Here is a 26,924-nt window from a genome sequence, read left to right on the forward strand (position 1 = left end):
TGCCTTATGTCATGTTCATATGATATATGATATCTGAGTGAGTGAGACTAACAAAATCAAATGGGGGGGCCCCCTGGAGGACAGGGCTCTTCGGCACACTCCGTGCCCAGTCTGTAATTTGGTGATGATTACTACAGGGTTTAGATAGCTGGGTAGACTACCTTTCCCAGCAATCTAAAGAATTGAGCTGATATAGCTGGGCTAACTGAGTGACTGTCAGTGACTGACATGACAAGTGGCAAACTGCAATACATGACCATATTTCTAAATTGCAACTTGTGTATTCTACTTTGTAACCCTCAACAGTAAGTTGAAACCCAGACTGAGTTCCTACGTTTTTTTTCGTTTTTGGGTTGGGGACCCCCTAATGGCCGTGGAACCGTGGGTGTATAGGCAGAGGCATCTCTGGTCGTTAACCACAGAGTGAAATCCATTTTACTACAGGGAGAGGGAGAGAGAAAGAGGGAGAGAGATAAAGATATAAGAGCCATGCAGAGCACTTCTCCCTGGCATCCAGTAATGAAATGTTTACTTAAACTAACCAATTATTACAAATATTGACATTAATGCAGTATAGCCCAATTTATTCATATCTGTTCAAAAAATACCCTGTTACGCCATCTGCCATAAATTGCGGGCACAAGAAAATATAGATTTTTTCAAACCCTGTACCGGTGTCTGGGTTTTAGTAACAAACTCATTAGAAGATCCTAGAGTGCCACTGTGCCAATTGTTCTGCCAATACCGTGGTCCAAGCTAACTTTTTAGTGCCCACAACTGTAGGCTGTGTGTGCTGTAGTGTGTATTTAGGCCAATACCAGAATTCCAGAGCGTTTTAATGGAGACCGATCCCTCTTTACACGCAGCCCTCACACTACAGTGGTCTCTGACTGCAGGAAGGACTGAGCACGAGAATTACGTTGGAACTGAGCCATGTTCTCTGAGCCGTTTTTGGAGGCGTAGGTGTTGTGCTGGGTGTAGTTTCTGGCCATATGGCAGTTGAGGCATATACTCCGCCATTTTCTCTTGAGTTCCCCTTGAACCTGAAGTAGCAAGGTAAATATTTTAGCACAGAGGGAAAACTAGCCCACATCTGTCACTACATTGCTTATATAAATGTTCTTATAAAATGCTGTACTCATCGTTTCACTACAATGAAAACAAAGCAGACAACAATTAAAATGTACAATTGTAGTAACTGCTAACAAAATACCTTTAAACATTATACACTTTAAACATTTCTCATAATTTACACTTTTACATTTGAGTAATTTAGCACTTATCACTGTCAAGTAAATTTTTCCTCAATAAAGTTGCTATCAGCCAAGTCAGAGCCAGTAAGCGGGAAAAAAATCCAGTGCGAGTGTTAGTTCACAAATGTGTTTTTGTTTTGTATTTTCGGGGGGCCAATGTTGATTCCAATGCTTCCCACAGTTGTGTCAAGTTGGCTGGATGTCCTTTGGGTGGTGGACCATTCTTGATACACACGGGAAACTGTTGAGTGAAAAACCCAGCTGGGTTGCAGTTCTTGATGCAAACCGGTGTGCCTGGCACCTACTTCCATACCCTGTTCAAAGGCACTTAAATATTTTTGTCTTACCCATTCACCCTCTGAATGGCACATATACAAAATCCATGTCTAAATTGTCTCAAGGCTTAAAAATCCTTCTTTAACCTGTCTCCTCCCCTTTATCTACACTGATTGAAGGAGGGGTGTGTGTGGGGGGGGGGGGGGTATTTAAGATATTGTTAAAAGAGGTAGGGTTTCAGTTTTTGAAAGATGGGCAGGGACTCTGCTGTCCTAGCTTCAGGGGGGAAACTGGTTCCCCCATTAGGATGCCAAGGTAAGAGCTTGGACTGGGCTGAGCTGAGCGGGAGCTGCCCTCCCGTAGGGGTGGAAGGGCTAAGAGACCAGAGGTGGCAGAACGGAGTACTCAGGTTGGGGTGTAGGGTTTGAGCAGAGCCCGAAGGTAGGGAGGTGCAGTTCCTCTTGCTGCTCCGTAGGAAAGTACCATGGTCTTCCAGTGGAGTACACGGAGGAGCGGGGTGACATGGGAGAACTTGGGTAGCTTGAACACGGGAAGGCTGCAGCGTTCTGGATAAGTTGCAAGGGTTTGATTGCAACAGGCGGGGAGCCCAGCCAACAGCAAGTTGCAATAGTCCAGACGGGTGATGACAAGTGCCTGGATTAGGACCTGCGCTGCTTCCTGTGTGAAGTAGGGTTGTACTCTACGGATGTTGTAGAGCATCAACCTGCAGGAGCGAGTCACTGCTTTGATGTTTGCAGAGAACAACAGGGTGTAGTCCAGGGTCACGCCAACGTTCTTTGCACTCTGGGAGCGGGACACTGGAGTTGTCAACCGCAGAGCTGCTCCGTCTTGTCGAGGTTGAGGTCAATTACAATGATGTACACAACAGCTTTTACAAAAGCCTGCACGTTGCTTCTCATCTATCCTAATTTGTGCCAAGGAGGACTTTGTCAACACTGATTCAACACTAATCATTTACGCTGTTGTGCGTCTTCTTAACTGGGCCATCAGGGCCCAAGGCAACCTATTCATTCCAGAATAAAATGCAATTAAGAGCAATCAAGGCGAGAGCTTACCTCACTGTTTAAGAAACAGTACAGGATGGCAACCACCAGGCCCTGTCAACAGAACAGAAAGTCTTCAAAATGAGAAACAACCAAAAACAATCCAAAATAAAAATGCCCCAAATATAGCCAAAATATATTGTGATATAGATTAAAATATCCTAAAAGGATCAGTTTTACCTGAAAGGATCCGATAGCAAGGTCAAAGAAGATTTTATAATTTTCCATGGATTCATTGAGAGACACAAAGACAACGTAATGGATGCCAAACAGGGGGATCAGCAGGAGAGTGGATTTGGCCAACCTCCTGAAACCAGACACACAATATTACAGAGACACTCTATGGAGGGGACCTAAAGACTACACTGTTATACAATCACATACACCGAGTATAGTCAACATTGGGAACACCTTCCTAATATTGAGTTGCACCTCCCCTTTTGCCCTCAGAACAGCCTCAATTAGTTGTGTCATGGACTCTACAAGGTGTCGAAAGCATTCCAAAGGGATGCTGGCCAATGTTGACTCCAATGCTTCCCACAGTTGTGTCAAGTTGGCTGGATGTCCTTTGGGTGGTGGACCATTCTTGATACACACGGGAAACTGTTGAGTGAAAAACTCAGCAGCGTTGCAGTTCTTGATGCAAACCGGTGTGCCTGGCACCTACTTCCATACCCTGTTCAAAGGCACTTAAATATTTTTGTCTTACCCATTCACCCTCTGAATGGCACATATACAAAATCCATGTCTAAATTGTCTCAAGGCTTAAAAATCCTTCTTTATTAACCTGTCTCCTCCCCTTTATCTACACTGATTGAAGTGGATTTAACAAGTGACATCAATAAGGGATCATAGCTTCCACCTGGATTCACCTGGTCAGTCTATGTCATGGAAAGTGCATGTTTTGTATACGCAGTGTATAATTTAATAATAATTGTTGTTAATACATCCACAAAACGTTGGTGTTTACCCATTAAATGATAGGGAGCATATAAGGCAGGGATGGGCAACTCTGATGGGGGTGGGGGCCACAAAAAAATCTAAACTAACCATGAGGGGCCACAGTGGCTCGTGCAGTCAGAGCCTTTTGAGGTACCCATGTTGTTTGCGCTGCTGTGAGAGTAACCTATAGTGCACTACTTTTGACCAGAGCTCTATGGGCACTAAAAATTGTGCACTATGAAGGGAATAGGGTACCATTTCAGACACATCCTAAATCGTGAAGGGGCCCTGACTGCTAAGTGCCAACCAAGGTGGACTTTCCTGTAGCAGTAGACAGCAGCTCATCCAGTCTTAGTGTCGCCAGCCGCTTCTCAGCCCTTAAATCCACTCACAGACAAGATGGGAATATTTCTCCCTGAAGGCAAATACGTGCTGTGCTGACCACCTCTGTAGCTTAGCCGAATCTAGTGTCACTCTACAGTGTAGTTCGCACAATAGAACAATAGGCTGCATATCTATGTCTTTTGCTTGAGAAGTCAACTAAAATACCATATGTCAGAGTGACATACAAAGGCATACTGAAACATTTGAGCACTTAATTTCTCCATTCAGGAATGTTGACACTGAGTATTCATGGTCTGTTGCCTGAGCGCAGTAACACATAGGTCTCCCTGTTTTGTGACTGACTGAGCACAACACATACCTGTTTTGTGACTGACCGAGCACAACAACACATACCTGTATTGTGACTGACTGAGCACAACAACACATACCTGTTTTGTGACTGACTGAGCACAACAACACATACCTGTTTTGTGACTGACTGAGCACAACAACACATACCTGTTTTGTGACTGACTGAGCACAACAACACATACCTGTTTTGTGACTGACTGAGCACAACAACACATACCTGTTTTGTGACTGACTGAGCACAACAACACATACCTATTTTGTGACTGACTGAGCACAACAACACATACCTGTTTTGTGACTGACTGAGCACAACAACACATACCTGTTTTGTGACTGACTGAGCACAACATCACATACCTGTTTTGTGACTGACTGAGCACAACAACACATACCTGTTTTGTGACTGACTGAGCACAACAACACATACCTGTATTGTGACTGGTCGTTGCCACCCACATCAGGACACCTCAGCTTCTGAACCAGAATCCTTATAATACTGATGAACAGGAGGAAGTTCACCTGGAAACCCAGTCAACATATATTGACATACAGTATGTTGTATATTTAGTGAAATTTGGTTACTGCAATTATTTTTAAGGGCAGTTAACTCAGCTATAACCAGCGTTGGTATACATTGAGGAATGTGTTATGCAATCAGATAAGACGACAGTACTTAGTTCCATATAAATCATCCCATATAAATTACCTGTTGTAAAATACAATGACAGTTCGATAAAGCTAGTTCAACCTTGAACTACATCCAGGCCAGCATCAATTCACACGCATGCAGAGCATCTAGGTTTAACATGCTCTTGCCGTTACAGTCCTATCAGCTCCCCAGTATGCGCTGGCTACCTAACATGACAGATTGGAATATTCTCTGTGTGGCATTTACTTATCTCCTGGACACATTCTGTTAGTTAATGCTTGGGATGTAGCAGGGGTTTGATCCTGCATGTGGCAAAGAACATTAAAACAGCAGCAACCGAGAAGGATAAATGATATATACCCACCATGATGGAGAAGCCTATGGGTACATTGATCACCCACTTGGGGATTGGGTTATCATTCTGTTCCCAGCATCTGAAGGAATAGGAAATGATACCCATACGAAGATGTTAGTCAACACGTGCCATGCATCCCTGGCCATACTAACCTAAGTACAGCACTCCTAGGTTCCTGCATTTCTAGTGAGTTTTTCCTAGCCACCGTGCTTCTACATCTGCATTGCTTGCTGTTTGGGGTTTTAGGCTGGGTTTCTGTATAGCACTTTGTGACATCGGCTGATGTAAAAAGGGCTTGATAAATACATTTGATTGATTGATTGAGCACTTTGAACTGGTTTAAACTGATTTGAGAAATAAATTAAAATGACAAAGGTTGCCAATGCTTCATTAACTTTATAATCACAATCAAATTCTTTCATGCAGTCCAAGACAAACAGCACATCTACATTAAGTCTGGCAACAGGCACATGCACAGATTGGGTTCAACCAGTGCCCAAACACCTGCCCTTTTCCCCTCTTATGAAAAAGTGCCCACGCAGCTCATCGATCATTTACATGTTATTATTTTAAAAAATATAAAACATTTAAAATATATATATATATGAATAATATTCCCTATTTTACCCCAAATTTTATCATAATATCCAATTGGTAGTTACGACCTTATCTAAATGCTGCAACTCCCAATGGGCTAGAAAGAGATGAAGGTCGAGACGTGAAACATGACCCGCCAAGCCGCACTGCTTCTTAACACACTGCTCGCTTAACCCTGAAGTCAGCCGCACCAATGTGTCGGAGGAAACACCGTTCGACTGAACGAAGCCAGCTTGCAGGCGCCCGGCCCGCCACAAGGAGCGCGATGAGCCAAGGAAAGCACTGCTGGTCAAACCCTCCCCTAACCCAGACAGTGCTGGACCAATTGTGCACCGCCCTTTGGTGTTCACGGTCACAGCCCCAGGCTGTAGTACCTTAGACCACTGCACCATGCAGGTCTCTTAGAATATTTTTCTTAATTTTAAACGTAACAAATTGCGCATTAAAATTAGGTCATTTCATAAACTCTTGAATCTCAGAAAATACCCCCCCCCCCCTCATCTGACTTGCATGCAGTGGCCACTGGCTGCGGGCGGGGAGACATTTCCCCGTTCTTTGCCCCTAACAGTGAATGAGACTCATGACAGATCCAACACCAATAGTAGCCTCCTACCAGGAAAGAATGGGGCAAACTGACTGATTGTTAGTAAGAGGCAGATGTCAGCAGCAGAACACACTCAAATCAAGTGAAAACTATTTTTTTCCCGACGGCATTGCTAACTAGCTAGCATATTTAGCCTACATCATCATTCGCTCTCTGGTTGTCTCCAGGCCTAGGAGTCACTGGTTTGCTTACAATGTTTGATGAGTGAGTGTGTTGTACCAGAAAATATTAGAACGATTTTCTTTTTTTGGGGTGCGAGGGGGGGCTGCCCTTATTTTGAGCACTGCCCCCGAAATGTCTGTGCACGGCCCTGTCTGGCAATCACAAATGAAAAGAATCCACTACCCTACCAACCATGTACATTTATGCTTTCCAAGGTGACTTACCCAGTATCCTCAAAATAAACCCTTGTTATAGCCCATGCAGAAACAAACACGGTTGGGAATCCTGAAATACAGATGGAGAATTCACTGAATACAATCTCATAGCGTAAATGGTTTGGATGTACTGTATGTTCCTCACTGTTTTTGATACATTGGATATATATTAATGACTAGCTTACCCCAGCCGATGAGAAGATAAACGATGAAGTGTCTATTTTCAGAGAAGATGACAATCAGGAGCGTATGGAGGTAGAGGCCCTCGACCAGCAACCAGAAGAAGTTGGCCATGATAAAGTATTGAAAAATCACCAGGCTCGCCTTGCATCCAATCTGGAACAACATTGTAGTACATCACTTGTGCTGCTATACAAAGAGAAACTACAGGACACTCAACACAAATAACCAAAGTGTATCTATATGGAAACTGAATTCCATGTCCTTATTCTGATAGAAATGAGTGGTTACCAGATCTTTGTCTAAAATATACCCACACCAACACAATCGGAGTGAAATGAATGAGCAACAATCAAAATGTGTCCAACGGAAACTGAATTCCGTACCTCAATTTCAAAGAAGTGAAAGAAACATGTTTCATAGCAAATCTACACAAATAAAGTTGAAGTCAGAAGTTTACATACACCTTAGCCAAATACATTTAAACTTTCACAATTCCTGGCATTTAATCCTAGTAAAAATTCCCTGTCTTAGGTCAGTTAGGATCACAACTTTATTTTAAGAATGTGAAATATCAGAATAATATAGTAGAGAGAAAGATTTATTTCAGCTTTTATTTCTGTCATCACATTCCCAGTGGGTCAGAAGTTTACATGCACTCAATTAGTATTTGGTAGCATTGCCTTAAATTTTTTTAACTTGGGTCAAACGTTTCGGGTAGCCTTCCACAAGCTTCCCACAATAAATTGGGTGAATTTTGGCCCATTCCTCCTGACAGAGCTGGTGTAACTGAGTCAGGTTTGTAGGCCTCCTTGCTCACACATGCTTTTTCAGTTCTGCCCACAACTTTTCCATAGAATTGAGGTCAGGGCTTTGTGATGGCCACTCCAATACCTTGACTTTGCGTACTATTGTTTGTACATATGAATGTGGTACCTTCAGGCGTTTGGAAATTGCTCCCAAGGATGAACCAGACTTGTGGAGGTCTACAATTTTTTTCTGAGGTCTTGGCTGATTTCTTTTGATTTTCCCATGATGTCAAGCAAAGAGGCACTGAGTTTGAAGGTAGGCTTTGAAATATATCCACAGGTACAACTCCAATTGACTCAAATTATGTCAATTAGCCTACCAGAAGCTTCTAAAGCCATAATCTTCTGGATTTTTCCAAGCTGTTTAAAGGCACAGTCAACTTAGTGTATTTAAACCTGACTGCCTGGAATTGTGATACTGTGAATTATAAGTTAAATAATCTGTAAACAATTGTTGGAAAAAATACTTGTGTCATGCACAAAGTAGATGTCCTAACCAACTTGCCAAAACTATAGTTTGTTAACAAGAAATTTGTGGAGTGGTTGAAAAACGAGTTAATGACTCCAACATAAGTGTATGTAAACTTCCAACTTCAACTGTACATCTATACAAATACATATCAGTTGGAATTGTCAATGATCTATAAGAACCAGAGGTATACAGGCTGATGAACAACCTGACTCACCAGTGAAGGTTGCTCAGAGCACTGATTGCGAGAGAAGAGGATGTCGTCCTTCACAAGGACTGCCACCGCTCTCAGGATGAAGGAAAAGAAGAGGTTGAGGTGAATGTAGTTCCGCGTGCAGTGGAGTTTTCTATAGAGTGGAAGAAATGATTTATCAGAGGATCTCTGGTGATTTATCAGAGGATCTCTGCTGTGTCACAATACCCTGCTGCTTCTCTCTACAGTGAGTGACTAAGACTGTTTCCCAAATAGCACCTTATTTCCTACAGTATATGATGCACTACATTTGACCACTATATAGGAAATAGGGTGTCTTTTGGGACTCATCCTAACTCTCACCTGAATAGACAGAGGATGGCGCTCCCGGTTGTGAGGGCGATCAAAGACAAACTGTGGCCCAGCGTATACAGCGTCTTCACCACCGTAAAGAAGACAAGCTATAGGTAAGAGAACATACTGTACAGTCATTGGCAGTATCAAAGCTGTATATATAATTTATCTCAGATGGGCATTCACTTCAGCACCATAGAAGAAGAGTCAGGAGAAAGAACATACAGGGCACAGGCCCAGCGCATGGATCACTTTCAGAATGGACTGATCCTAACACCAAATGACAGATGTAAAATCATATAATTATCATCAGCAACATCAACATGTTGAAACTGAAAGACTGTAGGATCTTTAGAAACATCATTTTCAGAGTCACAAAAGTGTACTTTAGAGACGGTGTTTAAAAACATTGGGGAGAAAAACATGTACCGAGCATTACTGTCAGAAAGAGCCTTCCCCTGAAAGGAGCCATTGTAAGTACAGTGCCTTTTCTGCTAATCATTCAACCCACTCAAAGAGTGATCCACAGATTCAAACAGATTAAAATCTGTCAATAAAATGACCTGCTCGAATTTGCCCTCTTATCTTGTTTCCCCAGGAAATTAGTCAAAGGTTTGATTTCCCCCTCTTTCACTACAGTCGAGTGAAAAACAAAGAGACTTCCTCTAAAACAAATGTCAGACAAGGACCGTACCAACCCACCAATGCTCGCAGTCATTCCTTTGAGGCAGTGCCAAATTGACATTCTCTTAGTAAAACAGTCACTCTTTCTAAAAGCATTGAGTGAGCTCCTATCCTGTAGCAGTGACATCTCTTCTCCACCTGCACTTCACACTTTCCATTGCTCATTGTTCTACAAAACGTGGACGCACGCACACACTTCCTACAGAACGAATGTATCCCTATAGACAGTTGTAAACAGTGAAATGACAGATACAGTCAATTTGAAGAAAAGGTCAATTTGGTTCGATACTGCATCTCCTCCAAAAGATTTTAAAGAAAACTTTGTGTACATTTAGTTGCTAAAAACACCCCAATTGATTACATGAAATACACCTTCACTACGAAGCACGTATCAAAACTGCAAGGTGTCTTCAGTACACTTTCCAAGCGTATTCAGATGGAACTGTTGGAAGTTATCCATGGGAAATGCCTAACACCTATCAACCAATAAGCATCCAAGATCCAAACTACCCATTTTATTCTACATAATGATACCTCAAATAAATAATTAGCCACAGCAAAACTGTGTCATGAATTTTGTCTAATTGGCAGGGCTCATCATGTCAAAAGGGCAATCAACATCTGTCCCGCTAATCTGCTCATCTGTATCACCAAAAATAGCCTTTGATCCTACAAATATTGTTTTTTAAAATAGCTTTAAGGTATGAGAGGAACAAGTGAGAGTCCTAAATGTTTCCCCTTTAGGAGACTTTGCCACTTCTGACTGCCACAGGGACTGAATTGGCTCTCCAGGGCGTCATGTTGTTCTGAGGAAATTGCCTTTAGAGGACACACAGCATGCAACTGATGTACTGCATATGATAGACACAACCTAGTATACTGTCAAACTTACATAATTGCTTCAGTAAGAATGTCAATGAATCTATTCATGTATTATCACGGAGATATCACACGTAATATATATTAAGGTTACATTAGGTTTGAACATCACACATCAAACATCATAACTCACCTTCAAATACAACTATAAGAAAAGGTTATGTTAAATAGCCTGGTGCCAGATCTGTTTGTGCTCTTGCCAACTCTATTGTTGTCATTGTCAAGCCAAACATAACAATGAGTGACAAGGAGTTGGCATGAAAGCACAAACAGACTGGCACTCAGGCAAGAGGTTACATCCCAAAGGCAGGGTCCCAAAGAGCTTGCAGTATATTGGTAATGGCAGTGGGCATCGTTTGGTACTTCTTGCCCCTCCACCACCTTCAAGAATTCCTTGCTTCACTACTAGTTGCAGCCCAAAGTGTATGAACTACAGGTGTGAAACAAGTCATTGAGGAAACGTGTCATATCTATTTTTCATAGTGAGAAGATGAACTTTCCTTTCCGAAAGACTGGACTGGCCTTAAGACAGACGGACCGGTGGAAAGGCCACACAGCTAAAGGAAAAGCTTTCAATACATTTAATATTCCATATTTTTTCAGCTTGAGATAAGCACAGTGCCAATGGTGGCCCTGTGATCCAGACCAGAGGCGCATCTTGGATAACCACCAACAGAAGAGAGAGAAAGTGAGCACAATAGGCTATTCAAAGGTACTGACATTCATGCCCCAATCTGAATAAAACAAGTGAATGGGAGGGAATCGTTGATGGATCCTTTTTGTCTTCTTCTAATGCCTCTTAAGGGGAAAGTAATCCAAAAGTAAATCAGATTAGGTTACTGATTACAATTTTGACACATAACTAGCAACTGTAACGGATTACATTTACAAAGTAACCTACCCAACCCTGGTTGGGAGTATTATTTAAATTATCTCAGTTTGATTTTCCTTTTTCAGGTCTCATCTCTGATCAAATCCTGGGCAGTGGAATAGCAGTATGAATCTCTTACTTGCTTGGCCTCTTACTAACATCTGCTGTAGAGGGCCAACCAGGAGGACAGTAACTCGGAGTCTGCATCCAAAATGTCACCCAATTCACCACCAGGGTTAGGTAGGTTACCTGTCCAAAATTGTAATCAGTAACATAACTTTTGGATTATCCAAACTCAGTAATGTAAACAGATTACATTCAGTTACTTTTGGATTACTTTCCCCTTAAGAGGCATCAGAAGAAGACAAAAAGGATCCATCAAACACATTTGGTGTGTCATCATAGTGGTCTCTGACTTGTGGTCAGACTCCCTCGGGTGGAACAAACTTAAACGTGCACATTTTTCCAATGCTGAATTGAATGTCACTGAGAAAACAGAAAGGTGTTTTGAATTTAAAAATAATCCAATATGTAATCTGTAATCAGATGACAATATTTTTGCTGGTAACGTTACAGAATACAGTTAGTTTTGTAATCAGATTACATGTAACTGATTACTTGTATTCAGTTACTCCCCAACCCTGTTCTACCTCAGGGCTCTGGTTAAAAGCTGTGCACTATAGGGAATAGGGTGCCATTTGGGACACAGCCTGGTACAATGTTTAGATTGAGGAGACAGCTGGGTGCCACAGTGAACAGGATGTTTTATTTAGCCTTTAAGGCGCCTGTGTTTCATCTGTATTTCAAGTCATCAGGTGGAAGTGAGCACACACACACACACACTGCAGTACACCTTCCCTATCAAAACAGACCCAGGACAGAATTTCAATGCATTTAGCAAAGGGTTCTTAGCAAATGGTTCTACTGCTAGTTTTCATTACCAGCATGAGGGCCTTGACAATCAGAAATCAGACCAAACAAAATCTAATTTTATATAATATAAAACCATGGAAAAATCTATCACACAAGAACATTGTCTTGTTTCTCTCTCTGAGGTCCAACGTATCAACACCTTCATTGCAATATCTAATATATGATAGAGTACTGTATTGGATTTCCAAATAAATCTACTTTCAAGTCATATCATGTAGTTTCTTGGTCAATCTAAGAACAATGATACAACACCAGAGAGACAATAGATGTAGAGATCTAGAACTTAAAGAACATCACCCTGCTTACCCTATCATCCTTTTCTTCTGCCCCACACACACTGCTGATGTTGGGGAAAACATCAGACCATCCGTCCGCTGTACAGTTCTTGTTTATGTTTCCTGTGGACAGGAGAAAAACATTCTTTTTGCCAGTTAAATGTTTCTATTGCCTCTTCTCTAAAACCTTTATAAATGGTTATCCAGACCCATTATTCCTTTCATAAATCATAGTCAAAGAAACATGCAGCATGTTTATTTGTTTGGAGATGTTTGGATTTGATTTCTCTGGTGAGTTTGATGAAAGATTTTTCTTTAGCCAAGATTATCCTCCATTGTTTTCACAGATAGTAAGCCCAATCAAGCTGACTGAAATATTGGCTTCACACACAACCCCAAAGTGAATTGCTGTGATCCCATTTTGAGCATGACAGATGATGGCTTCCATTAAAGTTTCATTCATCAGGCTCTTGTTTACAGTATTATCATATATTTTGAAGTCTGTTTTTATATCAATATCAAATTGACAAAAATAGCTTTTTATCAAAAAACGATTTCTCAAGCGAGAATTTAGCTAGGACTGTCTGGGAGTGGGGAGGGGAAAACTGAAAACTAGCTGTTATTGCCAGAGAACTCTTTGAAACTCTCTTTGTTATTGGTCTATTAACCAGTTTACCACCTGGTAATGTCACCTGGCAAGCCGAAACTCCAATACATGCAAACCTGCTGATTAGAAAGTCCCGTGTAGATTATGTTTTCAACCGGCAACTATCAGGAAATAACACTGATCCAATTTCTTCATACTGTTAGTGTTAGTTTCATCAGCTGTTGTACAATATGATTTTTTTTAAATTCTACTGGGCCTTTAAAAGATATTCAGACAGACTTTTCAAGGGCAAATAGATGTAATTTTGAGAGACAGGTTTTTGACAAAAACCACTCACTCTGGGAAGAACAATCAATTGTTCAATGCTTGATTCAAATGAGCCTTCGACTTAGTCGGTTGAATATTGAATGTGTTTCTTCTCTTGGGTTTGGCATTCCACAGAGGTCTAGATGAGAGAATGTGTCTGGAGATATAAACGTCTTGAGTGTGCTCTGCTCTGTGGCAGGGACAGACAGGGGCAGGGGGAGAATGTAAGCGGAACAGAGGATGTGAGAGCCTGTGTTTATTCTCTCTGTGTTATTCTCGAGGAGACAACGATGACTGTCCCAAATGGCACCCTATTCCTCACAGTGCACTACTTTTGACCAGAGTCTTATCGGCCCTGGTCAAAAGTAGTGCACTATATAGGGAATAGGGTGCCATTTGGAACGCAGACGATGGCAGTGCCTGAACCCAGTGTGCAACGTCCTGTAATGTACTTTGCCACATACTATGTATAACCACAGGCCTCTTGCTTTCTTTCTCCACTTCTGTGATCGGAATGAGCATGTCTCACTCCATTAGTCTACTCTACACAGACCCTGCCACAGCAGCCTGCCTAGCCGTAGGTTTGACGAGTGCTATAGGGCTCCCCAGAGGTTTCTGTTACAAAGAAGTCTTCCAAGCCAATTTACATGCCCAACTCGTCCTTTCCAAATCAAGAGGTACACTATACAGACAAAAGTATGTGGACACCCCTTCAAATTAGTGGATTCAGCCACATTGGTTGTCGACAGGTGTATAAAGTCGAGCACAAAGCCATGCAATGTCCATAGACAAACATTGGCAGTAGAATGGCCTGTACTGAAGAGCACAGTGACTTTCAATGTGGCACCGTCATAGGATGCCACCTTTCCAACAAGTCAGTTCGTCAAATTTCTGCCCTGCTACAGATGCCCCGGTCAACTGTAAGTGCTGTTATTGTGAAGTGGAAACGTCTAGGAGCAACACCGACTCAGCCGCTAAGTGGTAGCTCACACAAGCTCACAGAAAGGGACCGTCAGTTGCTGAAACGTGTACGACAAAAAAAATTGTCTATCCTCGGTTGTAACACTCACTACCGAGTTCCAAACTGCCTCTGGAAGCAACGTCACACAACATCAGCACAATAACTGTTTGTCGGGAGCTTCATTAAATGGGTTTCCATGGCCGAGCAGCCGCACACAAGCCTAAGATCACCATGCTCAATGCCAAGCATCGGCTTGAGTGGTGTAAAGCTCGCTGCCATTACACTCTGGAGCAGGGGAAACGCGTGCCTCCCCATTTGGCAGTCCGTTTAGCGAATCTGGATTTGGCGGGTGCCAAGAGAACACTACCTGCCCCAATGCATAGTGCCAACTGTAAAGTTTGGTAGAGGAGGAATAATGGTCTGGGGCTGTTTCATGGTTCAGGCTAGGCTCCTTGATTCCAGTGAAGGGAAATCTTAATGCTACAGCATACAACGACATTCTAGACGATTCTGTCATTCCAACTTTGTGGCAACAGTTTGGGAAAGGCCCTTTCCTGTTTCCGCATGATAATGCCCCCGTGCACAAAGCAAGGTCCATACAGAAATGGTTTGTCGAGATCGGTGTGGAAGAACTTGACTGACCTGCACAGAGCCCTGACCTCAACCCCATTGGTATGAATTGGAACGCTGACTGCGAGCCAGGCCTAATCGCCCAACATCAGTGCTCGACCTCAATAATGCTCTTGTGGCTGAATGGAAGCAAGTCCCTGCAGCAATGTTCCAACATCTAGTGGAAAGCCTTCCCAGAAGAGTGAAGGCTGTTATAGCAGCAAAAGGGGGACCAACTCCATATTAATGCTTATGATTTTGGAATGAGATATTCGATGAGTAGGTGTCCACATACTTTTTGAATGTATCTTGAATGTGGGGCGTTCATCATAGGACTGGAACCTGTCTTCAAGTGAATACGATAATCTAACAGTATAACCCATCATTTATCATCCTCTTTGTCTGGGTAATTAGTTTATAATGAATGAAGTGTCCATGCAGATTCATCCAGACTGATGGGAAGGAGGAGAGCTCCACAGCATCCTAGTCTGCCACATACATGGGCCATTGGAGATTGTGGAGTGAGCAGACGTGATTCATTTTGCCTCTAGTTCATGCAGTGCAGAACATGTTCTCTGAACCTTGCTTGGTACAATTCACCATGATTCAGTGCCACAGTATATAAAAAAGAACGATATAGACTTGGGGGCCATTTTTGTCCCTGGCTTTCAATGCACTCCAAAAAGGTAGAACATCTACATTACACTGGTCTATACACCTCAGTAATTCTGTGAAATGAGAAACATGGGTCTGGTGTGACTCCAAAGCCCAAACATAGCGTGAGCTTTTTCCCAAAAGAAAACTTACATAACATTGTAGTGTAGCTTTAGATATCACAGACCATATCAGAACATTGCTTGAGGAGTATCTCAAACTACCCTTTCATCTGGGCCTGGGTTTGAGAACAGAACACTCACACTAAACCATTCAGAAATGTTACTTTGCCATTGATATCAAAATGAAAAAATACAATACTTTACCATTTCTGCCAAAAAACATCTTGAGCACTCTGGGGCACTCTCTAGTGACAGTCTCTCCAACCTCTGCACGGTCCCAACATGCTATGTTATCCCAGATTGCTTTGCATCCCACTCCTGTCAAGAGATCAGACAGCAGCGTCTTAGAAAAATACAACAATTTAAGTAAATAAAACATGTTTATCATAACTCTGCCTTATGCAATTGTTAAAATTGTACTTCTGCCATAGGTGATTCAAGACCATACCCTCTACAGCAGGGCTCTCTAACCCTGTTCTTGAAGAGCTACCCTCCTGTAGGTTTTCCAAACCCCAGTTGTAACTAACCTGATTCAGCTTATCAACCAGCTAACTATTAGAATCAGGTGTGCTCGATTAGAGTTGGAGAGAAAATGTACAGGATGGTAGCTCTCCAGGAACAGGGTTGGAGAGAAAATGTACAGGATGGTAGCTCTCCAGGAACAGGGTTGGAGAGAAAATGTACAGGATGGTAGCTCTCCAGGAACAGGGTTGGAGAGAAAATGTACAGGATGGTAGCTCTCCAGGAACAGGGTTGGAGAGAAAATGTACAGGATGGTAGCTCTCCAGGAACAGGGTTGGAGAGAAAATGTACAGGATGGTAGCTCTCCAGGAACAGGGTTGGAGAGAAAATGTACAGGATGGTAGCTCTCCAGGGACAGGGTTGGAGAGAAAATGTACAGGATGGTAGCTCTCCAGGGACAGGGTTGGAGAGAAAATGTACAGGATGGTAGCTCTCCAGGGACAGGGTTGGAGAGAAAATGTACAGGATGGTAGCTCTCCAGGAACAGGGTTGGAGAGAAAATGTACAGGATGGTAGCTCCCCAGGAACAGGGTTGGAGAGAAAATGTACAGGATGGTAGCTCTCCAGGAACAGGGTTGGAGAGAAAATGTACAGGATGGTAGCTCTCCAGGAACAGGGTTGGAGAGAAAATGTACAGGATGGTAGCTCTCCAGGAACAGGATTGGAGAGAAAATGTACAGGATGGTAGCTCTCCAGGAACAGGGTTGGAGAGAAAATGTACAGGATGGTAGCTCTCCAGGAACAGGATTGGAGAGAAAATGTACAGGATGGTAGCTCTCCAGGAACAGGGTTGGAGAGAAAATGTACAGGATGGTAGCTCTCCAGGAACAGGATTGGAGAGAAAATGTACAGGATGGTAGCTCTCCAGGAACAGGGTTGGAGAGAAAATGTACAGGATGGTAGCTCTCCAGGAACAGGGTTGGAGAGAAAATGTACAGGATGGTAGCTCTCCAGGAACAGGATTGGAGAGAAAATGTACAGGATGGTAGCTCTCCAGGAACAGGATTGGAGAGAAAATGTACAGGATGGTAGCTCTCCAGGAACAGGGTTGGAGAGAAAATGTACAGGATGGTAGCTCTCCAGGAACAGGGTTGGAGAGAAAATGTACAGGATGGTAGCTCTCCAGGAACAGGGTTGGAGAGAAAAGGTACAGGATGGTAGCTCTCCAGGAACAGGGTTGGAGAGAAAATGTACAGGATGGTAGCTCTCCAGGGACAGGGTTGGAGAGAAAATGTACAGGATGGTAGCTCTCCAGGAACAGGATTGGAGAGCCATGCTACAGTGCCTTTGGAAAGTATTGCTACAGTGCCTTTGGACCCCTTGACTTTTTCCACATTTTGTTACGCTACAGCCTTATTCTAAAATGGATTAAATAAAATAAAAAATCCTCAGCGATCTACACACATAACCCCATTAATGACAAAGCGAAAACAGGTTTTTAGAAGTACCTTATTTACATAAGTATTCAGAGCCTTTGATATGAGACTCGAAATTGAGCTCAGGTCCATCCTGTTTCCATTGATCATCCTTGAGATGTTTCTACAACTTGATTGGAGTCCACCTGTGGTAAATTCAATTGATTGGACATGATTTGGAAAGGCTCACCCCTGTCTACTGTATATAAGGTCCCACAGTTGACAGTGCATGTCAGAGCAAAAACCAAGCCATGAGGTCGAGACAGTATTTTGTGTCGAGGCACAGATCTGGGGAAGGTTAACAAAACATGTCTGCAGCATTGAAGGTCCCCAAGAACACAATGGCCTCATCATTCTTAAATGGAAGAAGTTTGGAACCACCAAGACTCTTCCTAGAGCTGGCAGCCCGGCCAAACTGAGCAATCGGGGGAGAAAGGCTTTGGACAGGGAGGTGACCAAAAACCCGATGGTCACTCTGACAGCGCTCTAGAGTTCCTCTGTGGTGATGGGAGAACCTTCTAGAAGGACAACCATCGCTGCAGCACTCCACCAATCAGGCCTTTATGGTAGAGTAGCCAGACAGAATCCACTCTTCAGTAAAAGGCACCTAAAGACTCTCAGACCATGAGAAACAAGATTCTCTGGTCTGATGAAACCAAGATCGAACTATTTGGCCTGAATGCCAAGCATCAGGTCTGGAGAAAACCTGGCACCATCCCTACAGTGAAGCATGGTAGTGGCAGACTGGGGGGGAGGGTTCACCTTCCAACAGGACAATGACCCTAAGCACACAGCCAAGACAACGCAGGAGTGGCTTCAGGACGCTTCAGAAGTCTCTGAATGGCCCAGCCAGAGACCGGACCTGAACCAGATTGAACATTTCTGGAGAAACCTGAAAATAGCTGTGCAGCAACGCTCCCCATCCAACCTGACAGGGCTTGAGAGGATCTGCAGAGAAGAATAGGAGAAACTCCCCAAATACAGGTGTGCCAAGCTTGTAGCGTCATACCCAAGAAGACTCGAGGCATGATTGCTGCCAAAGGTGCTTCAACAAAGTATTGAGTAAAAGGTCTGAATACTTATGGAAATTTGATATTTCTGTTTTAAATGTTTTATAAATTAGCAAAAAATTCTAAAAACCTGTTTTTGCTTTGTCATTATGGGGTTTTGTGTGTAGCTTGATGAGGAGAAAAACTATTTAAATCCATTTAGGAAAAGGCTGTAACAAAATTTGGGAAAAGGCAAGGGGTCTGAAAACTTTCCGAAGGATAACATCATAGAACTATTGAACATGATCAATGCCTCATGTACTGTAGTGTAGACACAATATACAATATACACTGCACAATATACACTGCACAATATACACTACACAATACAGCAGGGTCTTTCAGAATGAAAGGTAGTCCATTAGGCTGCTGGTGTTTGGAACAATATGATAGACTCTCTATGTGGGAGTGAAAGTGGCTAAATGTGTGACTCTATTTGCTTCACCAATGTCAGGAGGAGGACCACGGCTGAGAAAGCCTTTCGCTGAAACTTGATTCCTGAAATGGCTTGTTATGAAACAAAAGGGTGTGAAAGTGCCAAGGGCAGACTTAACAGTCAAACCCTTTTAAGCCACTTAGTGGAAAAAATGGAGCGCTTAAGCTCAGTAAAACGTAGATAGCAGAGAGAATCCACCAGTAAACAATGTAGCTAGCTCTATCAAAAGAAACCTTTTAACTAACATCAGATAAAAATAATTAAATTAAAACAAAATTGTGAAACCCAGACAAAAAAATACATATTCATGATGTGGCCCACATGAGTGGTATAATGTGTGTCCTTCTGTGTCTCAAATGGCACCCTATTCCCTTATAATGCACAGGGCTCTGGTCAAAAGTAGTGCATTATAGGGGATAGAGTGACATTTGAGACACACCCAATGATATAATTTTAAGTGCAGCTCCTGCTTGCTGTATGGTATCTTCATAACTGTGATTCAGTACATGGTAATGGCAGTTTTGTATCACACTTTTAGATGATACTGTTGAGCACTTTGCCACCCACAGTGCGCCCTGGCGCTAATCAACGCATAGATTTTTTTCATAAATGTTTCATAATCACATTGGGCTTTAGAACAAGAACAAATCAATTATCGATTTGCATTAAGCATGGCTTCATTCCAGTACCAGGGTAACTGATGCATGAAATCCCGGCCCCCTTTAATGTTGACCTGGATGCTCTCTATACTTTCATGCTACAGTTGGCTCAGTTAGTATGAGCATGGTGCTAGCAACGCCATGGTCGTGGTTTTAATGCCCCCTGGGACCACCCATATGAAAAGGCATACATCTATTAATGAAGTCAAATTATTTTGTGTTCTCTTTTATGTAATTTTATGTTCAGAAAAAGGATTTGTTCCTGCTGTAACTGAGTACTTTCAATCCATATTGTACTTAATATTGTCTATAAGAACTGTTTTATACCTATGCTCATGTTATGGTGAAAGAAGGCAAGTTACATTGCAAAATAATGTATAATTTAAACTATACACGTTGTTTTAATTTTTGCGGCAAAGACTAAGTGTCTTGTCTTTGATAACGTGCACTAATTCCCTTGACAGTTCACAGTAATTCTTCATCCAATTAGTTTAATTTATGTAGCACAGCCTGGGTTACAACTCACAGTAAAGTGTCAACATAGTGAGTCGGCAGCATGGTGGAGCTGCCAGGCATGAAGTTTAGTTTAATAATAATAAGAAGAAGAAGAATTAAAACTGCAAGCGGAAATGCCAGGGTTCAAGCTGTGGGCCCACTGTGCTACCATCAGGACAAACTCGACACATTGCCCTAGGATGAGCTACTTCTGTAATCCATACCATGCTTGCCAAATATCAGAACTAAAACATCAAACAGATCATGCAATATGCCTTTGATGTATTTTGGACCAACTGTAATGATGATGACTACTTTAAATGTCTTATTCTCCAGAACCACTGGACCGATCTGCACCAAATTTGGTACATGTATCCATGTTTCTGGCTCAAACAATATGACCTCTATGAGCCAATGAGCTTGCATGAATGGTTTTTCCTGTCCAACAGTGCCACCATGCAGCCAGAATGAACCACACTATACAGGTTAGCTAGACTCATATCCCTGAGCATGTGTGCCAAGTTTAATCAATCTGAGTCAAACAGATAAAGATATATAAATATGTGCCTGTTTTAGCGCCACCGTGTGATCGATCTGAATGTGCTTGCATATGTTGAGTCTTGACAGTGTTTGGAACATGTGTACCAAGTTTGGCTACAATACAAATATCCGTGTCTGATATAGATGCATTAATGTGCCAGACCACACCCACATGAATGTTTATTGGTTAGTAGTAGTCATGTTGTTTGACATACTAGTCTGGAAAATATTGTGTTGAGAGACCTTGGTCCATAGATGCCGTATGTTAAGGTTCATCCAGATCAGCCCAGTGGTTCAAGAGGAGATGTTATTTAAGTGTTTTTAACAAAATTCTAAATGGTGGAAAATCCATCATGGCGAACCTTATGGGTCATTGAGGCAACTTTGTTCCTTGTGAGAAGAGGGACCGATTTACTAAATGTCAGGACTCTAGGTCATATGGGACGAGGGACGTGATGTTTCAAAGTTTGCAACTTCAATCGCCTGTTATAGAGCCACCTTGTGGCCAATTGGCATGGCATGGCATGAGAGGGTGTGGACTATGGGCCTTTACCATCATGTCAAGTCGCACCGTCCTCGGCCTTACCATCTCACAGTCATTTGCATATTAAATCTCCTTGCAAGAACAACCGGTATAATGATAATGAACGCCAACAAATAAAATAGGGTTTCACCCAGCTTCACTCGCTTGAACCCTTAATTATAGAGAGAATGCTCATAGGTATGAGTTGTAAAACATTCACTATGTACAACATTTACTTCAAGATAGCTAAAGTGCGAGCTATTCAGATTTTAATATTAAGTGCCAATACATCAAAGGTTTGTGGTCACAATCTGAGTTGCTTATCTGGACTAGGAAACACTGTACAACTACTAAAGGTCTTCATTTAATTTGACATTTACGTTTCAAAGGCACTCGAATAGGTGGCATTTCATATTTTCGTTTAAAAGTTTCATAAAAGTAATTTAGTTGAGTGACCTAAAAATCTATGTAGCTTGTAATCTTTCACCATTAACCAAAATATGCAGTCGGTTTCCATTCCCGAAATATTCAGAAATCTATTTTCAACCCATGGTTTATTCTGTCTGATGAGAAGAGATGAATGTGAAATCAAAATATTCTGTGATGTCACCTTTGGAGTAATTTGAAGATTCTTGGTCCCTCAGCTTCACAAGACATGCTTCCTGGTCTGTTTCAAGCTCCAGGAGGAAGTTACATGTTGGATGTCTTCCATTCACCTAAAAAAAAATGCAATATAAGTTTTATTAAAATGAATTGAATCGTATTTTGAGATCATATTAAAGAGATCAATTGTATAGTAGAAAGAAAGGTGTAGTTCATTTATGTTGTAGATTCAATAAATTTTTCACAGGACATCATATATTTTCTTAAGTAGCAGAATGTAGGGAAACACCAGTGAACAAAACATCCACAATATCAGGGACGGGTTATACATCAGCTGTTATACATCACATAAATCGAATCATGTTTTAAATACATTTATTTGATGTGTTTAAATGACACAGCAGTTCATGATAACAACACCTTCTATATAGGTTAGTTGACAGAGAGAGAGAGAGAATGAATTAATAAATAAATGAATGAGAAGTTTTACTGGAGGAGAGAGATTCCCATTAGAGGTAGAACAAAATAGATTGTGAGAAAAATTGCTAAACTTTTCCCATGAGTAAATGGAGAAGATGGATAGAATAACCAATTTGTTTATGCATCATGATGTTCCACACTAAACAACCAGTGTTAGTATATGGTTTTGGGAGATAGGACGGTAGGGAATTCCTTGACAAACACTTTCAGCATCCTAGATGGGAACTGTATACGTTCCCTAGATCCCCTGAAGGGTTTCAGACATATGTGATGACGTACAGTATGTATGGCTGTGTGATGACGTTGTGTGTGAGTGGGTGAGCATCAGTGTGTGTGTGTGTGTGTGTGTGTGTGTGTGTGTGTGTGTGTGTGTGTGTGTGTGTGTGTGTGTGTGTGTGTGTGGGTGTGTTAACCACGTTAGCCCTTTTCTGGAGGATTCAAGTGCAGTAAAAAGATGATGATGGCCTGAGTGTAAAGAACAGAATAGTCAAACTGGGCATTGTGCCATTATGAGGTGTGCTGGAGGAAGAGAGTGGCCTGAAAACATGACTGAACATCAGAATGAACTGTCGTTTCTGAATTGACCCATTCTCTGCCAGGGGAAACAATTGGCATGTCACAGAAAGGGTGAGAGACACACTGTGTGCCGCAGAGAGCACACCTCAGGGGGCACACACACAGCACCAAGTAGCATTGTCAGAAGCGTTAACAAGCAATCGGGGCCACCAAGCAGAAGAGACCTATTCTGCATCCAAAATGCATCCCTATTCCCTACATATTGTACTACTTTTGACCAGAGCCCAATGGGCCAAAGTCAAAAGTATTATACCACTCTCCCCTATGTATTTGGACAGTGATGCTAAAACTATTCATTTGGCTCTATACTCCAGCATTTTAGATTTGAGATCAAATGTTTTATATGAGGCGACAGTACAGAATGTCAACTTTCATTTGAGGGAATTTTCATACATATATGTTTTACTGTTTAGAAATTAAAGCACTTTATGTACTATATCTAGTCCCCCCGTTTGAAGGTGTCATATACTTAGAAGAAAATAACTTATAGTGTATTACATTTAATAAAAAGTTTAGTATTTGGTCCCATATTCCTAGCACGCAATGACTACATCAAGTTTGTGATTACTTGTTGGATGCATGTGCAGTTTGTTTTGGTTGTTTCCAATTATGTTGTGCCCAATAGAAATGAATGGTTAATAATGTATTGTGTCATTTTGGAGTCACTTTTATTGTAAATAAGAATAGAATATGTCTCTGAACACTTCTACATGAATGTGGATGCTATCATGATTACGGATAGTCCTGAATGAATTGTGAATAACGATGAGTGAGAAAGTCAGAGAGGCATAAATATCATACCCCCCCCCCCCCCCCCAAATGCTAACCTCCCTGGTTATTGTAATGGTGAGAGGTTCGCATGTCTTTGGGACATGATCTTTGTGCATTCGTAACTTACTCATTCATCATTACTCACGATTCATTCATGATTATCCATAACATTTTACTGCAGTGGGCTAAATCAGGGTCACACAGTGTTTCTTGGTAGTCTTAAACAAATCTACTTTGAAACAGAAGTATACACCTCACACACATGGTTATGGGCTTAAAAAGAAGAAGACATCTGTACCATGTCAGACAGAGTTGAAATGTATTCCATTTTGAATTTGCATCCTAATAATACAGTATATACTTCACAGAAGACTAAAATATAACAAAACTGTTTGACATAGAAACACCAGATTTTTGTCCGTTTTTGGAAATAATCTTTATTAATCATGAAATTATAAAAAATATGAATAACATTCCATCCATGAGGCCAAAGAGAGCACTTTTGATCATTGACTGCAGGAAAGGGCTACATCCAAAATGCTGAAGAATAGAGCTAAATTTAACGTTTTAGCTTCACTGTCCAAATAAATACGTAGGACAGTGCATATATGAAAAAGGGTTCTGTTTGGGACACAGGCAATGACTAATATGACTTCCGGACTCTTCTAAGGCAAACACACAGAACTACACTACACTCACAGTCGAAGACGCATTCAAAAGAATCTACATCGCACTTGAAACAGAATGTTTCCCCTGGCTGGCTAGGAAGGGTATTGAGGGCACTGCTACCTTTCGTGAGTGTGCAGTGAGAGAGGAGATATTGACTCTCACACCCGGGACTCCACACAGTTTCGCCCCAAAATGGCAGTGATTGTCAGGTCAGTGGTAGGAGCATCTATCTCTGAGAGAGAGTCAATGACCCACTCCCAGTCAGCTAAAGGGCCTTTTAAATGAAGCTGCACACAACACACCACTAATTACTGGGTTTACTAACCGTCGCCTAGGCCGTTACAACTAGGCTCCGTCCCTAATGGCATTCTATTCCCTTTAAAGGGCACTATTTAGTGCACTATTTAGGGAATAGGATGCCATTGGGGACATAACACCAATGTGTGTGGCTACAGATATGTTAATGCAGCAGCAATCCCATCCACTGTATGTTTTGCTAAAGCAAATGTATTTTAACGCTTCTTTGCTCCACCAACTTGTGGTACACACACATTAAATTGGAAGGCCATTGGCGGTAGAAGATATTGCTCTGATTAATTCCTAGTATTCTGTCAGAGAGAGAGAGAGAGAGAGAAGAAGTGCAGAGTATGTAAGTGCAACTCAACGCAGACCTTCAGGCTAAAATGTGAGAGCCTAACATTTTGATATGAAATGTATTGCGCTGCTATTACTATACCCCACAGCTGATTTGTAACTAACAAAGCTAAAATCACTGAAGCACTGGGGACACACAGTAAGCCTTTACACTTCTTATGCATAAACAAACTTCACAGCTTTTTATTTAATCATCCTCTATCCAAAAATATGTTTTGATTCCTACAATAATATCAAATAAATCCATAATGTTCATCACCTTCCCCTAACAGATGAATCTGTGTCCAGTGATGCTCTGTAAATGGTTTATCTGTCTATAGCCAGATGGACTTATGAACCCAAGACTGGTACATAGCAGCTTTACACTAATCATACTGATTTGGCACATACTGTATTAAATCTGTGACATAATAGTAATTCATTCGATGAAAGGCAGTGGCTAGAACATGCTATTTCACAATTCACATTGACCTGAGACTGCATGGGACTTTCTTTTGTAAAGCACAATTAGGTGAGATTAGAACGCACTGACTATTGAATGAGACAGACTGACTTTGTGTTTGCCGGATCCAACATGCTTTATACTTGAGAGTCAGGGGCGTTTCATTGCAATCAGCAACCATTTTAATTAGCTGTCATGTCATGTACAGGACACTTGCACATCTAGACAGCTGTTGAACATGATCTGCTGATTGGGATCTTTGGAAGTACAGGATAATCATGAGAGTCTGCTAATTACCTGCACAGAGTACATTTTACAAATGAAAAGAGAATGCCAATTACTAGGTCTGATTTTGAAATGATCTTTGTAGCCGCTTACAGACAGCGCATACAGATGATGCTCAGATAGGTATTTCTGTACAGTACAATATGTCCTCCATATCATCGATATCATCGATTACAAAGTAAGCACTGTGTGTTGTATTAAACATGAACACATACTGTATACTGTAGATAGACTGCCTACATTATTAAGAGCTTCTTTACTGGCCTCAACATACAGTGCTAAAGTTTTTCTATGAAATTACGCTCTGCTTTCATCAGGTTGGTGGAGGAGAACTACCATGACATAAAATACACAAAATATTAAACTTATTTTGAGAGAGGAGGTTCATTTGTACTGGCAATAGTCCTGCCCTCTAGCACTATGTGAAGATAGGGCAAAACTGGAGAGTCTATTTGTATCAAGCACATTGGCACTATACCAAACCTAAAGGTGTAAAGGCAGTGGTACATGAGGTCTCGCTACAGCGTGTTCTGAACAGATAGGAGCACCCGGGTGCTACAGACACTGAACATGCCTGAGGTACATTACAGCATATTAGGTACCAGTGTGCTAGCCTGGTCTCAGACCTGTTTGTGCTTTTGCCAACAGTATTGCTCCTTGTCAAGCCAAACAGCATATTAAGTGTGACTTGAAGCAAAGTAAAAAGTACTAGAATAGGGTTTGAAAAAAATCTGTAAGTCTAAACTGTTAGACCATGCAGACAGCAGACAGTCCTATTTTACTCCAGTTTTCAGAGTTGAACATCTTGTGTGAGAGGGCTTCTACCATAGAATCTCTATGGCTTGTACTTTCCAACTTTCTGTGCAATGTTGTGATGTTAAAAACAAGAGTATTTCTAAGTAAATCATTCTCACATCATTACATCAGAATATACTGAGTTGAACAGACACTGAACAGCTGCTATCTCTTGTTCTGATGGGTATAATCTCATTACATACACTATGGGACCAGACTCCCATTCACACCTGTGTCCCGATCACTCTGCCACACATTGAGGGCACAGCCAACACAGACACAGTATTGCAT

The 26,924-nt window shown here is 41.7% G+C and overlaps 1 protein-coding gene across 1 annotated transcript; it reads right to left on the minus strand.

The window, feature by feature from the left end:
* Nucleotides 1-869: 869 nt before the first annotated feature.
* LOC120055298 (vasoactive intestinal polypeptide receptor 2-like) lies at nucleotides 870-26,924 on the minus strand. Its single transcript, XM_039003174.1, has 12 exons — nucleotides 26,864-26,924; nucleotides 15,924-16,037; nucleotides 12,492-12,583; nucleotides 8,828-8,925; nucleotides 8,489-8,618; nucleotides 6,999-7,149; nucleotides 6,823-6,883; nucleotides 5,245-5,314; nucleotides 4,659-4,750; nucleotides 2,774-2,900; nucleotides 2,606-2,647; nucleotides 870-1,043 (listed from the first exon to the last, which is right to left on the minus strand). The coding sequence occupies exons 1-12, from the start codon at nucleotides 26,922-26,924 to the stop codon at nucleotides 870-872; spliced, it is 1,212 nt and encodes a 403-aa protein (XP_038859102.1).

Source organism: Salvelinus namaycush, chromosome 11 (assembly GCF_016432855.1).
Source record: "Salvelinus namaycush isolate Seneca chromosome 11, SaNama_1.0, whole genome shotgun sequence".
Classification (NCBI taxonomy): Eukaryota; Metazoa; Chordata; class Actinopteri; order Salmoniformes; family Salmonidae; genus Salvelinus; species Salvelinus namaycush.

Excerpts from the sequence above, each read along its gene's own strand:
- LOC120055298 (XM_039003174.1), bottom strand. The coding sequence starts at position 26,924 with ATGCAATACTGTGTCTGTGTTGGCTGTGCCCTCAATGTGTGGCAGAGT. Across the intron at positions 6,884-6,998 it reads TTATCTTCTCATCGGCTGGG|GATTCCCAACCGTGTTTGTT; the intron begins GTAAGCTAGTCA and ends TCTGTATTTCAG. Across the intron at positions 2,648-2,773 it reads TTGCTATCGGATCCTTTCAG|GGCCTGGTGGTTGCCATCCT; the intron begins GTAAAACTGATC and ends TTCTGTTGACAG.